We start from the raw sequence: 13,937 nt of genomic DNA on the forward strand, positions 1-13,937 counted from the left end.
CTTGGATGTGCCAGACCTGAACAGTTTTGCTGACATTCACACATACATGTGCAATAAAAGCAGGCATCGCATTGAGCAAGAGATCACCTGCCACCATTTAGGGCCATGGCATGGCTTTGCCCATGTACCTGGGGTTGGCAAGGGTGTTGTTCACTGGAGAGTCTCCAATGTGTACGTCTGCGCCATTGATGTACCCTGGGCAGCATGAGTGGCTGGTCACAGTCACAGACGTCACCAGGAAGGATTCCTGCAAGTCCAAGGACCACCATGGAGAGTCTTCGTGGCCTGTCTGGCTGTAGCTGCCGGCAGATCCGTCAATGGCATTTCTGGCTGGCGTGGAAGTGCTGGACTGCGAGGCCACGCCTTCTGCAGCTATGTCCCTCACTGTGGGAGAAGATCAGGGATAGGAGATGTTAGAAGGAAGGTGCGGTCGCCACACTCGAGCATCACCACGCAGACACACACCCCTCACTGTGGGAGAAGATCAGGGACAGGAGATGTTAGAAGCAAGGAGCGGTCACCACACTTGAGCATCACCACGCAGACACACACCCCTCACTGTGGGAGAAGATCAGGGACAAGAGATGTTAGAAGGAAGGCGCGGTCGCCACACTCGAGCATCACCACGCAGACACACACCCCTCACTGTGGGAGAAGATCAAGGACAGGAGATGTTAGAAGGAAGGAGCGGTCGCCACACTCGAGCATCATCACGCAGACACACACCCCTCACTGTGGGAGAAGATCAGGGATTGGAGATGTTAGAAGGAAGGCGCGGTCGCCACACTCGAGCATCACCACGCAGACACACACCCCTCACTGTGGGAGAAGATCAGGGACAGGAGATGTTAGAAGGAAGGCGCGGTCGCCACACTCGAGCATCACCACGCAGACACACACCCCTCACTGTGGGAGAAGATCAGGGACAGGAGATGTTAGAAGGAAGGCGCGGTCGCCACACTCGAGCATCACCACGCAGACACACACCCCTCACTGTGGGAGAAGATCAAGGACAGGAGATGTTAGAAGGAAGGAGCGGTCGCCACACTCGAGCATCACCACACAGACACACACCCCTCACTGTGGGAGAAGATCAGGGACAGGAGATGTTAGAAGGAAGGCGCGGTCACCACACTCGAGCATCACCACACAGACACACACCCCTCACTGTGGGAGAAGATCAGGGACAGGAGATGTTAGAAGGAAGGCGCGGTCACCACACTCGAGCATCTCCACACAGACACACACCCCTCACTGTGGGAGAAGATCAGGGACAGGAGATGTTAGAAGGAGGGCGCGGTCACCACACTCGAGCATCTCCACACAGACACACACCCCTCACTGTGGGAGAAGATCAGGGACAGGAGATGTTAGAAGGAGGGCGAGGTCGCCACACTCGAGCCTCACCACAGAGACACACACCCCTCAATGTGGGAGAAGATCAGGGACAGAAGATGTTAGAAGGAAGGCGAGGTCGCCACACTCGAGCATCACCACACAGACACACACCCCTCACTGTGGGAGAAGATCAGGGACAGGAGATGTTAGAAGGAGGGCGAGGTCGCCACACTCGAGCATCACCACACAGACACACACCCCTCACTGTGGGAGAAAATCAGGGACAGGAGATGTTAGAAGGAGGGCGCGGTCGCCACACTCGAGCATCACCACACAGACACACACCCCTCACTGTGGGAGAAGATCAAGGACAGGAGATGGTAGAAGGAAGGAGCGGTCGCCACACTCGAGCATAACCACACAGACACACACCCCTCACTGTGGGAGAAGATCAGGGACAGGAGATGTTAGAAGGAAGGAGCGGTGGCCACACTCGAGCATCACCACACAGACACACACCCCTCACTGTGGGAGAAGATCAGGGACAGGAGATGTTAGAAGCAAGGAGCGGTCGCCACACTCGAGCATCACCACACAGACACAAGTCATTGTAATTTGGCTGTAAACCATGCACATGCATGTGTGCCAATGAGTGGGCACGGCATAGGCAGACAGAAATACCCAGACATCAGCAAAGGCTGGGTGCAGTGTCCTTCTGACAGGTTTTTACAAGACCCTGCACAGGTGAGAATATGACAGGACCATGCAGGAATTTTCATCTGCTAAAGCCAATACCCCCTCCCCATCCCTCGTTCAGAATTGGTGTCACAACAAATCCTCAACAGAACCCGAGCAAAGATGGGAAAGCTGGAATGTGTTTAGAGATTGAGCCGTCCACATGTTTTGTACTACAACTCCCATCATCCCTAACCAGCATAATCAACAGCCAGATATCATGGGAATTCTAGTCCGAAACATCTGGCGAGCCAAAGGTTGCAGACCCCTGTTCCGGGAGATCTTTTGCCTGGGAGAGGCGGAGTATGCAAAAGCACACAGGCTAATGCCACCGTCTATATTTAAGAACTTATTACTTTAGAAGTCTGAAAGATATCAGTTTTGCTTCTGCAGAGTAGCAGTAAGCTTACTGATGCAGTATTCCACAAGGCAACCATGTTATTTTCAGTTCACAGCTGTTATCTAAGGTGTCTTTATATACAAAAGAGATTCAAAATAATACAGAAGCGCAATGCGATACAGTTTATTACACACCATTTTTGTTGTGTGCTGGCAAGGCACTTAAGTAACATATACAACATCAGAAAACCCACAAGTTAGCTGGAAATGTGCTGGGTGAAGTATTAAAAGGTCATGTGGAGGGTAATCTGGAGTCCAGACATGTTTAGGAGTATTCATTATTTATTTGTTACATTTATGTCACGCCCAGACCCGCAGGTATCACAGCGTTTGTACAGCAAAGATAATACAAATAGACAGTCATGGGAAGTAAGGCACAAATAGTGTTAGACGGGGCTAGTCGTATTTTTTGAAAAGCTAGGTTTTAACCCACGTTTTGAAAGCTATATAAAAGTGTTCATTTCTGATGTCAGCGGAAGGGAGTTCGAGAGAGAGGGAGCCGTAGCGAGGAAGCTAGCGCCGCCCGCTCTTTTGCAGTTGAATCTGGGGGTGCCGAGAGTAAGACCAATGGAAGATCCTAGTTGTCGCACATTGCGTTTTGGGACTATGTAGTCATTGAGATAGAGCGGGGCCTCTTTCTTTATGCATCTGCGTGGGAAGGACAAGATCTTAAATTCAATGCAGGCCTTGATGGGAAGCCAGTGTGCATTGCGTCTGGTAGCCGAAATGTGATCAGCGCGCCTGAGTCCCACGACTGCCCGGAGAGCCTTGTTTTGTAAGAGTTGAAGTTTGACAATGTTCTTCGCGGAGATGCTCATGTAAAGGGCGTGCCAGTAATCTAGTTTACTGAGGATGATGGCTCAGGAGAGCGTGACGCAGATGTCTGTGGAGAGGGATTTTCTGCTCTGAGAGATGAGCTCAGCGGTGTATGCGGCAGAGGAGGCAAGGGCACTGATTTGATTGTTCATGGAGAGTTCTGAATCAAGTCCTTAGTATCAACTGAACGGTAGAATTGCTTTTATAATGCTCATTGTTGAATGTATACCTGTAGACTTATAATTCAGGAAAAGTATTGTAATGAAAGTATATATAATAACATGTTGGGCGGAATTACTGGCTTCTGTGCCTTAAAGGTGATCACTACAAAGAAAGGCACACATGGGAGGGGCACAGTGGCTGATGTCAGTGGGTGAACGGGCACAGTGGCTGATGTCATTCCTCCAGACAAAAGCCAGTGTGTTATATCGTAAATGAAATTGCACAGCCTGAACCTATGAATAGTATGTTGGCCAGAAGCAAATCGCATCATGTGACAAACATGGCAAACCATGAAACCTGAATGTGGCCATTGGGAGTCCATTTTGTAGATCCCGACCAATTTTGTTTTTTCGCAACGCTTTGCAAATATATTCTATGCTTCAGATCCATGCACGGTGCGAGGCCACAGCTTGAACTCTGGAAATGCTAACGTAGACAGGAATGTAGAGCCGTACAAAAATACATTGTTTTCCTTTTATTGAGGCCTCAGAGCTGTGCAAGAGCCGCACCTAATCAGTAGCCCAGGGGCCGGTTTGTCTTGCAAGTGCTGTCGTAGAAGGCAGTTAAATTTGAATTATATGCAACTAACGGTGCTCCTTCACGAAGGATGGAATTTTCTCTGTACAGAACTGTACAGAACTGTTTGACCCTTAGCTCATGAGCCGCAGCGAACAGATAACGTTGGTTGGAATGTCTCCCTGCTAGAACATGATATCCTTCCCCGCGCAGTGCCCCGTGTTCCCCACAACAGAAAACTGTCCCTGCAGCCTCTGCTAGAATACTAATGTTTAGACTGAATGAAGACTTATCATAACTGTCAATTACTGAACCCTAGCTTGTTCGTCATGTATAAGAGCGGGCTGAATGATATTGTAAAGGATGATGTATATATATGACTGCTTTGGCACTGCTCGCTCTCTCTCATCTCACGGTGTCTGGGAACACACGTCGTGAGGCGTTGAGACCCGGTTGGCCGACTGAGTTACTTTATGAATAAACCAGACTTGTTTGGAATTCGAACCTCACGACTGGCGTGTCATTTTGTATATGGTTATTGTGCCTTTATTCCATATATGGTCTAATGAAAATAGTGCCCGAATAGGGACCCTCCCTGTGATGCTCCATCGCATTCGTTGAAGGCAAGGATGAGTCGAGGACGAGGCTGTCGGACCGGGATCGGAAGGTGTTCTGGGCGCCCCTGCAGAAGTGATTAGAGACTCCTCTGCAGATCTGTACACAGCTGATCCCTGATCGACGAGCAGCAGCTAGAGAGCATCGAGGCGAGGGTCCTGAAAGCGAGGTAAATTGTGCCAGACATGCGGTCGTGACAATTCTTGGTTGCGCCTGTATACGGGCGAATTGCGTCCTGAGAGAAGAATTGATTGATCAGGTGAGCCGTGCCCCAATTCTTAAATGTCCTGATATTGGTTGAGTGTTGCACTTGCAAGTACAAATGCCCATGGTATGAGGACGTAAGAGTTAACCATGCCTGGGATATTGTCTTCCTCTCTAGTGAGATTTTTCCACTGCGGTAGACAATCTTTGGAAACTGGCCAGGCCGCGCACCCGATATGTGCACACACATGATATGTACATTAAATACAGAATAGGGGCAATAGTGTTTAATGCGGTTTGGCATAGGCAGACCAGACGTGTATCAGAGAATAATGGGAGCTTCAAACTAGCGCGTATAGAACATTTAGAATCAGTTTTACTATGGAAAAAGGCCAGACCTGCAGCGTTCGACGTTGTAAGGGACTGGAAGAAGGAAGTGTCATGATGCCCGCTCCCGGGGAGCCGGTTCAAGCCCTGCGTCCCCGAAAGCGGACATCCAGTCCCCAAGGAAGGACCCAGCAACCCCATATAGGGGCCCTTTGGACAGTGTCCTGGCGCCTATGGCGCCAGGCTCATAAAAGACACAAGTCCTGGCGCCATAGGCGCCAGGCTCATTATGGATGTGCTTGGGGGCACTTACCTGATGCAGACCATGCTGCAGGATCCCGGCCTCCTTGAGGCCTGAAAGGAACTACTTTGCCTGTGGGACTAATTTACCATCCGGGCGTGGTCGGGGAAGGATACATACCTGATTGGAGGAAGGATACATACCTGGAACTTCTTCCAAGGCTATTTAAACCCCACCCGAACAGCCACACGTGCTTCGCGTTGTTCTGCATCTAGCAGCTGGACGCTCACCGTGTCTGCTCCTGCATCCTGACTTCTGCCACGCCTGCCAGCATCCTGGATCACCTGCAAAGGAAGAGAAGAAGAGAACAGAAGAAGGAAAAGTCCTTACCTGCTAAATCCGCATCCCGGAGACATCTCGCCGACAATCGTGAAAAGGAAGACTTTTATTTAAAAGCTCATCGCGTCGATCGCTGCAGCGCCGCATTCCACTCACCTTTATTGGGCGCCTCCATGTTCAGCAGCGATCATCCGGATTCCCAGTCACGCCCCAGCGCCTAGGGAGAAAAAGACCAGAACAAAAGGTGAGAGGGAGAAGGGAATAAGGAAAGCTAAATCTCCATGTTAAGACTTACCTGTTGATTCATTCCCTCTTCATTTCGGGTCCGTGCCGCATCCTGGCATTTCCGGACCCCGGCCCCTAAGGGGAAAAAGAGACATCAGCGTTAATGAGCGAATGAAAAGACATTACCAAAAAACGCTCATTAAAGACTTACCTGATTTCTACAAGGATTTCACCTCTCATCTCGGGTCGGTGCCTGTTCCCCGGCATTCTGTACCCCGGCCGCTATGGGGAAAAAGACACTAGCATTAGTACATTAATGCATGGACACAAGAGGAACCTCTTATCAAAAAACTTACCTGGAAGCCAAGCAAGTTTGGTTCTCACCGTTCGGAAAATCCACTGAAGTAACTGGATACCAACGCGCCCCTGCATCAGAAGCAGGATGGAGAGCTCGTCCTTCCAGACCCTAAGGTGAGACGCTACGAGGAATCACAGAAGGGTTTCGAGGAGGGTGAGAGGGGAAAGTGGGAGGCTGATTGCATTACCCCGCACACAGTTAATCCCCTATTTCGCCTACAGAAGGATACTTCTGCGAGCCAGACAAGCCAGATTTGGGGGCCCGGTCCCTTCCATCTTCCAAACCCTGTGCATCACCTTAGAAGAGGTCACAGCAGCGCAAACCAGGCCAGCGCCTCTGTGGGAGTCAGGTGAGCGTTACAGGAAGCGAATCAACGCTTGAAAAGTAGAGAGTAACATGCATGTAGACATCAATCAAACATAGAGAAAGCGCTAGAGCATGATCAGCAGAAGCAGACAGAAGCCATTAGGAACATGGATAGGGCCTTCCAGTTAGACATACAGAAAATATATCCTTCCCAAGATTTGCATACATCAGACGAACTGATAAATAAGATACTTAATGAGCGAAGAAACGATCATCCAAGTACTGACCCAGTTGCACCGCCTCCCTATGTATCTCCTCCTGTTGTTAGTCTCGTGATTCCATCTGCACCTGTAGTAGCGGTCCCATCTGCTCCCAGGACATCATTTCCTCCACCTCCTTCAGAGCGTGAGTTCTAAGTTTTAGCTGGTAGTTTTGCATCAATGGGGCTCGAAAGAGGATGTATTAGACTGACTCGTAGTACGATTAGCAAGGAACGGAAAGAGGAACTGAAACGGTGGACTGAGACGTATATTGATGATGGCGATGAAGTGGCTGTGCAAAGTTCCATATCTGATCATAGAGGCCTTGGCGAACTGCAGGTATTGTTAGAATGTATGGGAGATTATCTTGTTAAAATATGGAGTGATTTGACTAATACAGTGATACCGCAGGAGTTTCGAGATTTGATTGTCCTTTCCAATTTGCGAGATAATGTGGTGAAAATACGAGAACAGGTCAGACTAATATTTGTGTTTAAGCGAGAACTTGATCGATTGCATAAAGATATAATGAGTAAGCGTGAACCACATATGTCGTATGTCCAGAAACAATTTCTTCCGCCGTTGAAACCTGTTAGTGAAGAGATGCAAATTTGTATGCGAGATGCGGTTAGATGGATTACGGATGCCGCCATTTCCCCGACTGAAGTGCATGATACATTTAGTCAATACACACCAGAAATGCAGAGAAAGGTGTTACAGGTTATGGTTGAGTATTTACAGGATGAATTCATGAAGAAGAAGGTTTGTTGCCCTGCTGATTTGATGACGATTTATGAAAGAGCATTTTCGCCTGACAGCGGAACGGCTGCTTTTTCTCTTGATTTGGCTTTATTGCTTAATAAACTAACAGATGTAGAATCCCCTACTTTGAAATTACCTATGAGGAAGGTGCCTCCACGTTTTTCCCGAAAGGAGAGATTGCTGCTGATGGAGCGAGTCCAGCACGAATGATAGAAGCCCATTATATCGTACAATTTGTCCATGTTCCCTTTTCTAAGCAAGAAGTGAACACTATAAAGCAGACAGTCCCTGACATTAGGAAAAATCCTGCGGGTTTCTATAAGGAAATTGAATCTGTTTTGAATTCATCCGTTTTTACACTGAGTGACATTGATCTATTGTTCCCTGTGATTCTTCCTGCGGACATATGGAAGCAGATTAGAAGTATAAATGATGCACCGATGTTAGGCGATACATGGGAAACTTTCATTAGAGTTGATAGTGAGAGAAAGGCGGGGGAGAAACCGTTGCAAGTAATTTTAACTTTACCTTCACGTATAGTAGAAAAATTGAAAACTTTAGTACCTGAGAAGAGAATAGTTTGGGATAAATTGACTGCTTGTTTACAAGGCAAATCGGAAGGAGCAACAGAATTTTTTAACCGGTTTGAAGATGTATTTGCAGATTTTAGTGGTCAAGATCTAAGTACCGAACCTGGGAAGAGATTGTTTGTTGATAAGTTTGTGCAAGGATTGTTACTGGAAATTCAGACATTAATAATGACATCTGAAAGTGCATGGCAAGCAAAAGTAATGTATTACATATGGCCCAATATTATGAGAACCGAGTAAATTCAGAAAAAGATAAAGAAATAAGGAAGAAAGGAGATTTGAAAACCAGAGTGTTACTGCAGCAAGTAGCCAAAAATAATAGAGGGGGTGGGAATGCACTGCCTAGAGTCCAATTTGCATTATCATCGAACATGCAAGGGGGTCCAATAGGTATAAATCAATGTGCCTATTGCAGACAAGAAGGCCATTGGCAAGCACAGTGCCCGCAGTTACAGAATAGAAATGGGACTATTTCGAAAAGACCGTTTAGAGGTCGTCCAGGAATAGCGGGCCAGAAACCAGATGCAGCCACAATTTCAGGATAATCAGGTTAATCAGAATCAACAACAGAATGCAATGAATGGTGGAAATGTTTTTGATAATCCCTCCAATGCATATTACTCTGGAGACTTTTCATCTGATTATGTATTGTTCCCCTAGGACAGCCCGAAGCAAGGTTTGGAACAAGTACTTATTCCCGTTGACCAGAAAGGGCCCTACGTAGAAATGAAGATTGGGAATAGGGAGCACATTTTTCTAGTGGACACAGGTGCACAGAAATGTTCGATTGATCATCAGCGGGTTCCAAATAAACAACTGTCAGGGCATAGAAATGTTTCAGTAGTGTTCTCAGGTATGCCAGTTATTAGTCCAGTTTCACAACCAGTGCCAATCACACTAGTTCCATTTACTGAATCTTCTCCATTTCTTTTGATGACAAATTGCGGCGAAAATTTGTTAGGATTGAATCTATTGAAGAAATTGAATGCAGTAATATATTGTTCTCCTGTTGGAGTATATTTGATGATTTCGCCACAACAAACTCCTGTTTTGCAATTTATATCTCTGCCATTGCCGACTGAATTGAGTGAAGTGCCAACTTGTATAGGGGCAGTGAATGATAATGATGTCGGATGTTTGAAAGTAGAACCAGTAAAAATCTTTTTGAAGGAGGGAATTACATTACAGCGTATTACGCAATACAAAATTCCGAGTGAAGGAGAAAGAGCTTTGAAATGCATTGTGTCAGATTTAATTACTAGAAATGTAGTTGAAGAGATTTCTGGTAGCATTTGCAACAGCCCGATTCTTCCAGTTTACAAGAAAGGTCGGAATGAAATCCCTTACCGTTTTATAATTGATTTACATGCGGTGAACAAAATAGTAGTTCCTCAATTCCCATTAGTCCCAGATGTGACCACGATTTTGACTGTGATTCCGCTTCTGCATCACATTTTAGTGTAATTGACTTGAAAAACGCATTCTTTAGTATTCCCGTTCATCCAGACAGCAGATATTTGTTCGCATTTACATTAGGAGGGCGCTCATTCACATATACACGTATTCCACATGGCTACACTGAGAGTCCAAGTATTTACAGTAGAGTATTGAAGGAAAAATTAGACATGCTTGAATTACCAGAAGCATGCATATGATTACAGTATATTGACGACCTGCTTATAGCAGCAGATTCTGAGGACATTTGCAAGGAAAGCACTGTAGCCGTATTGACCCATCAAGCGGAACACGGTCACAAGGCATCATTGAAGAAATTCCAGTATTGTCGACAGGAGGTGGCCTATTTGGGCTACCTCCTATCGAAGGAGGGAAGAAGATTGACACCAGAACGCATAGAAAGCATCTCTGATATGCCTATTCAAAATACGCAGAAAGAAGCCAGAGCTTTAATTGCCATGGCTTCATATTGTAGGCAGTGGATTACACATTTTTCTATGATTGTGAAACCCATAGTGGCATTGACAAGGAAGGATGTTACCTTATCTTTGCCGTGGAACATGGAATGTCAAAAAGCTGTTGACCTGCTCAAAGCTGTGCCAGCTCCAGTTTTGGGCACGACAAATAATGAGAAGTGTTTTATGTTGTTTGTACATGAATATGATGGATGTGCTTTGGCTGTTTTGACTCAGATACACGGGGCAGAAACAGACCATGTGGCTATTTCTCTTCCACGTTGCATCCTGTTGCCTGTGCTTTGCCACATTGCTTGCGAGCTGTTGCTGCAGCTGCAGCGTGAGTAAAACAAACCGAGGGGATGGTTTTAGGTCACTCTTTAAACGTGATGGTACCCCATTCAGTAGACGTTCTTCTAAATAAAACACAGACGCAACATTTCACATCTGTATGACTAACTAGGTATGAAATCATCCTATTTGCACCGCATATTCAAATTAAGAGATGTTGCGTTTTAAATCCGGTGGAGTTATTGCCACCTCCCTGTGAAAAAGGGAGTGAGGAACGATTATTACATTATTGCTTAATGATTACTGAGCAAGAGACAAAAGGAAGAATTGATTTAACTGATACACCCCTGAAAGAGCCAGATGGAGAACTGTTTTGTGACGGCTTCTGCTTTAAATTGCCATATGGCATATCAACTGCTGCTTATGCCATTACTATACTGGAAACTATTGTAGAGAGCAAACGAATCCCATATAACTCAGAACAAGCTGCGGAAATAATAACGTTAGCCAGAGCATGCGAGATTTATGAAAACCTTAGTGTGAATATCTATACTGACAGCCAGTATGCCTTTGGGGTGGTCCACAACTTTGGCTGATTATGGGCTGAACGAGGCTTTCTGACGTCACACGGAACTAAGATTCAACATGGCACTTTGATAGTTAGACTGTTGTCAGCACTTGCGCTTCCCAAGTGGTTAGCAATAATAAAATGCAACGCACATAAAAAAGTAACGTGTAACGTAGGAAAGGGAAAAGCATTTCCATAACAAATCGCGAAACAAACTGCCACTGATTTGCACACAAAAATGTATGTTGAAACAACAGAAAGGGTGTCCTACATGATAGAGGATGGAATTGAGACAGTTAAAGAGATGCAAGCAGAAGCCACCCCAGAGGAAATAAAACAATGGTCCGAGGGTCCAGCAGAATTAGATCCCGAGGATTGTTGGGTAGACAAAGAAAATAATAGCTGGATGTTGCCAAATGCATATGTTATGGCAATGGTTACCATGGCCCATAGTTCAACACATATATGCGCAAAAAAAGATGTCTCAGCACCTTGATTCTGTATGGAACAATAACAACATTAAGAAAACTGGAGAAAGATTGGTTCAGAATTGCATGACTTGCTTACAACATAACATCGGAAAAGGGACAGTGACACCAGTAGGAAGTTTTGAACCTCCCTCTATGCCATTTGAGGTCATCCATTTTCACTTCATAGAAATGGAAAGATGCCACAACTATAAATATGTCCTTGTAGTGGTCTGTGGATTTAGTAAATGGGTGGATGCCTATCCCCTGAAAGATTGCTCAGCTATGTCAACAGCGAAATCCATGTTGAAAGAGTATTTTCCCATATTCGGACTGCCCTGTGTCATATGGTCAGATAATGGCCCACATATTATAGCGCCCGTGATATTACAGATTTGTGAAGGCCTTCGAATTGATAAACGATTCCATTCAGCCAGACACCTGATGAGTGCCTGTTTGGTAGAACGCCAAAACGGTATCTTGAAAAATAAGTTGCCCAAGATATGTGCCAAGAGTAATTTGAAATAGCCCGATGCAGTACTACTGGCTTTCTTGTGTATGCGTACATCTGTGTAGGCAAGGACTGGTCTCTCACCATACGAAATAGTTATGGGAAGACCAGCCAATGTCTGGAATGTGCGACGTCCGAGAAGGTTGAAGGATGTTGAAAACCTGTTATTCATTGACTATTGTAGACAGTTGACTCAAAACTTGCATTCGATTCATCAGCAGGTGCAGGGGGCTCTTCCTGTCAGATACATGGGACATTGGGCCTCATTACACGGACGGCGGTAAGGGTTAACGGTCACCGTTAATGGCAACGGTGACCGTTAACCCTTACCGCCGTACTACGAGGTCCCTTTGCGGGTTGGAGGAATTAACGCCTGCTTCTTGCAGGTGTTAAAAGCCAACCCGCTAAGGGACCTCGGAGCTAATTACGGCACCGCAAAATTGCGGTGCCGTAATTAGCGCCTTCCCCATTCCCATAGAGCCCTATGGGGCAGAAATGGGAATGGGGAAGGGCAATGGCGGAAGGGGGATTTACCGCCCCTCCAACCTTGGAATGGGGCGGTAAATCCCCTTTCCGCCAAGGCGGTGCCGGTAATTTACCGGCATGGTCCAGGGTGCTAATAGCACCCTGGATTACCGCCTTCCGTGTAATGAGGCCCATTGTCTGCAACCTGGAGATTGGGCCCTTGTGAAAAACTTTGAAAGAAAATCTTTGCTTGCACCGCGCTGGAAGGGAGCGTACCAGGTGCTTCTGGCTACGCAGACTGCAGTCCGAGTGAATGGTCGAAAGCATTGGATCCACGCAACGCACACGAAAAGAATCCAGTTTCCTGTGCCACATGAGAAAGAGACCAATAATCCTGATGTGCATTGAAAACCAGCCTTGATTGATCACAAAGACATTGCCAAAAGTCAACCGGAACTACTTCCTAAGCCAGAGAAGAGGCTTCGGGAGATCGTAACAAAGATTAAAAACATCAGGTTTACCTCAACTTTGCTTGTCTGCTGAATCATCATCACTGATTGCATCGCCGGTTGGCACTGTTTTTGCATCTGCGGCAGACAACGACAGTGCATTGTTCAGCGATCACACTGTACCTGGAGCTTTAAGGTACAATCTGCGTTGACGAAATCATAAGTAATCAGCAGACTTTGTTTTTAGCTCACGGACAGAGCTGGGAACGGAGGCCTAGAGAAAGGGAGCGTATGAGCTGTAAAACGGTACTGGATGAAAGCTCTGACACACGGTTTCCCGGTGCTATCTTTGAAAGTGAAGGGCTTTGCAACCTAGTGTGAACAAGCAGGGGCAAAAGGTACCGACACTATGAAAAGTTGATACTGATGCTTGCTCCTGCCCTTTTGGACCTGTCGAGGTAAACACCAGCTTGCTGCCATTTAAAGCAGGCTGAACTTGGTTGAACTTTGCTGACTCGTGTGTTGCCGCAGAGAACTTTTTCGATGGATGCTGGGAAACTCATCTTGAAATAAACTTTGTAAATCATGCCTGTATTTGCTCCTGCTGCCATCTGCACTAATGCTGCCATTGATAAAACAATAGACAAAAACATTGAGCCTGCTCTAAGAAAGACTTGGTCTTCAAAGACTAGCCTACTCCCGATCGTTATATCTATTTGTTTCGTATCTGCATTAATTCCGATGTTTTGGCACTTAGAACCATGCATCCCATGAACATGATATTGCCCACTGGTAATGTTCCAACTATGAATACCCCAGCTCATGTGCTTTTTTACACTCTACCGCCACGAGATATGAAACATAGAAAAGGTTATAATAATAATATTCTATTACTGATTATGAATATGACCCATGCTATCTTGAATAGATCCAATTGCTGGGTGTGCTCGCATTTACCCCAGCACGGAGAAAGATGAATGGGTTGGTATATACATCCTCTACCCCTTTATACTGCCTGCTATG

At 46.2% G+C, this 13,937-nt stretch overlaps 1 protein-coding gene across 2 annotated transcripts in view; it reads right to left on the reverse strand.

The window, feature by feature from the left end:
* LOC138521975 (uncharacterized) overlaps positions 1-13,937 on the reverse strand; it is a 664,020-nt gene that overhangs the window by 420,413 nt on the left and 229,670 nt on the right. For both annotated transcript variants that reach the window (XM_069635169.1, XM_069635168.1), the window contains exon 4: positions 129-384. In XM_069635169.1, coding sequence (XP_069491270.1) covers positions 129-384 — 256 coding nt within the window. The remainder of the gene's footprint in view (positions 1-128; positions 385-13,937) is intronic.

Source organism: Ambystoma mexicanum, chromosome 13, assembly GCF_040938575.1.
Source record: "Ambystoma mexicanum isolate Mex_15411 chromosome 13, UKY_AmexF1_1, whole genome shotgun sequence".
Classification (NCBI taxonomy): domain Eukaryota; kingdom Metazoa; phylum Chordata; class Amphibia; order Caudata; family Ambystomatidae; genus Ambystoma; species Ambystoma mexicanum.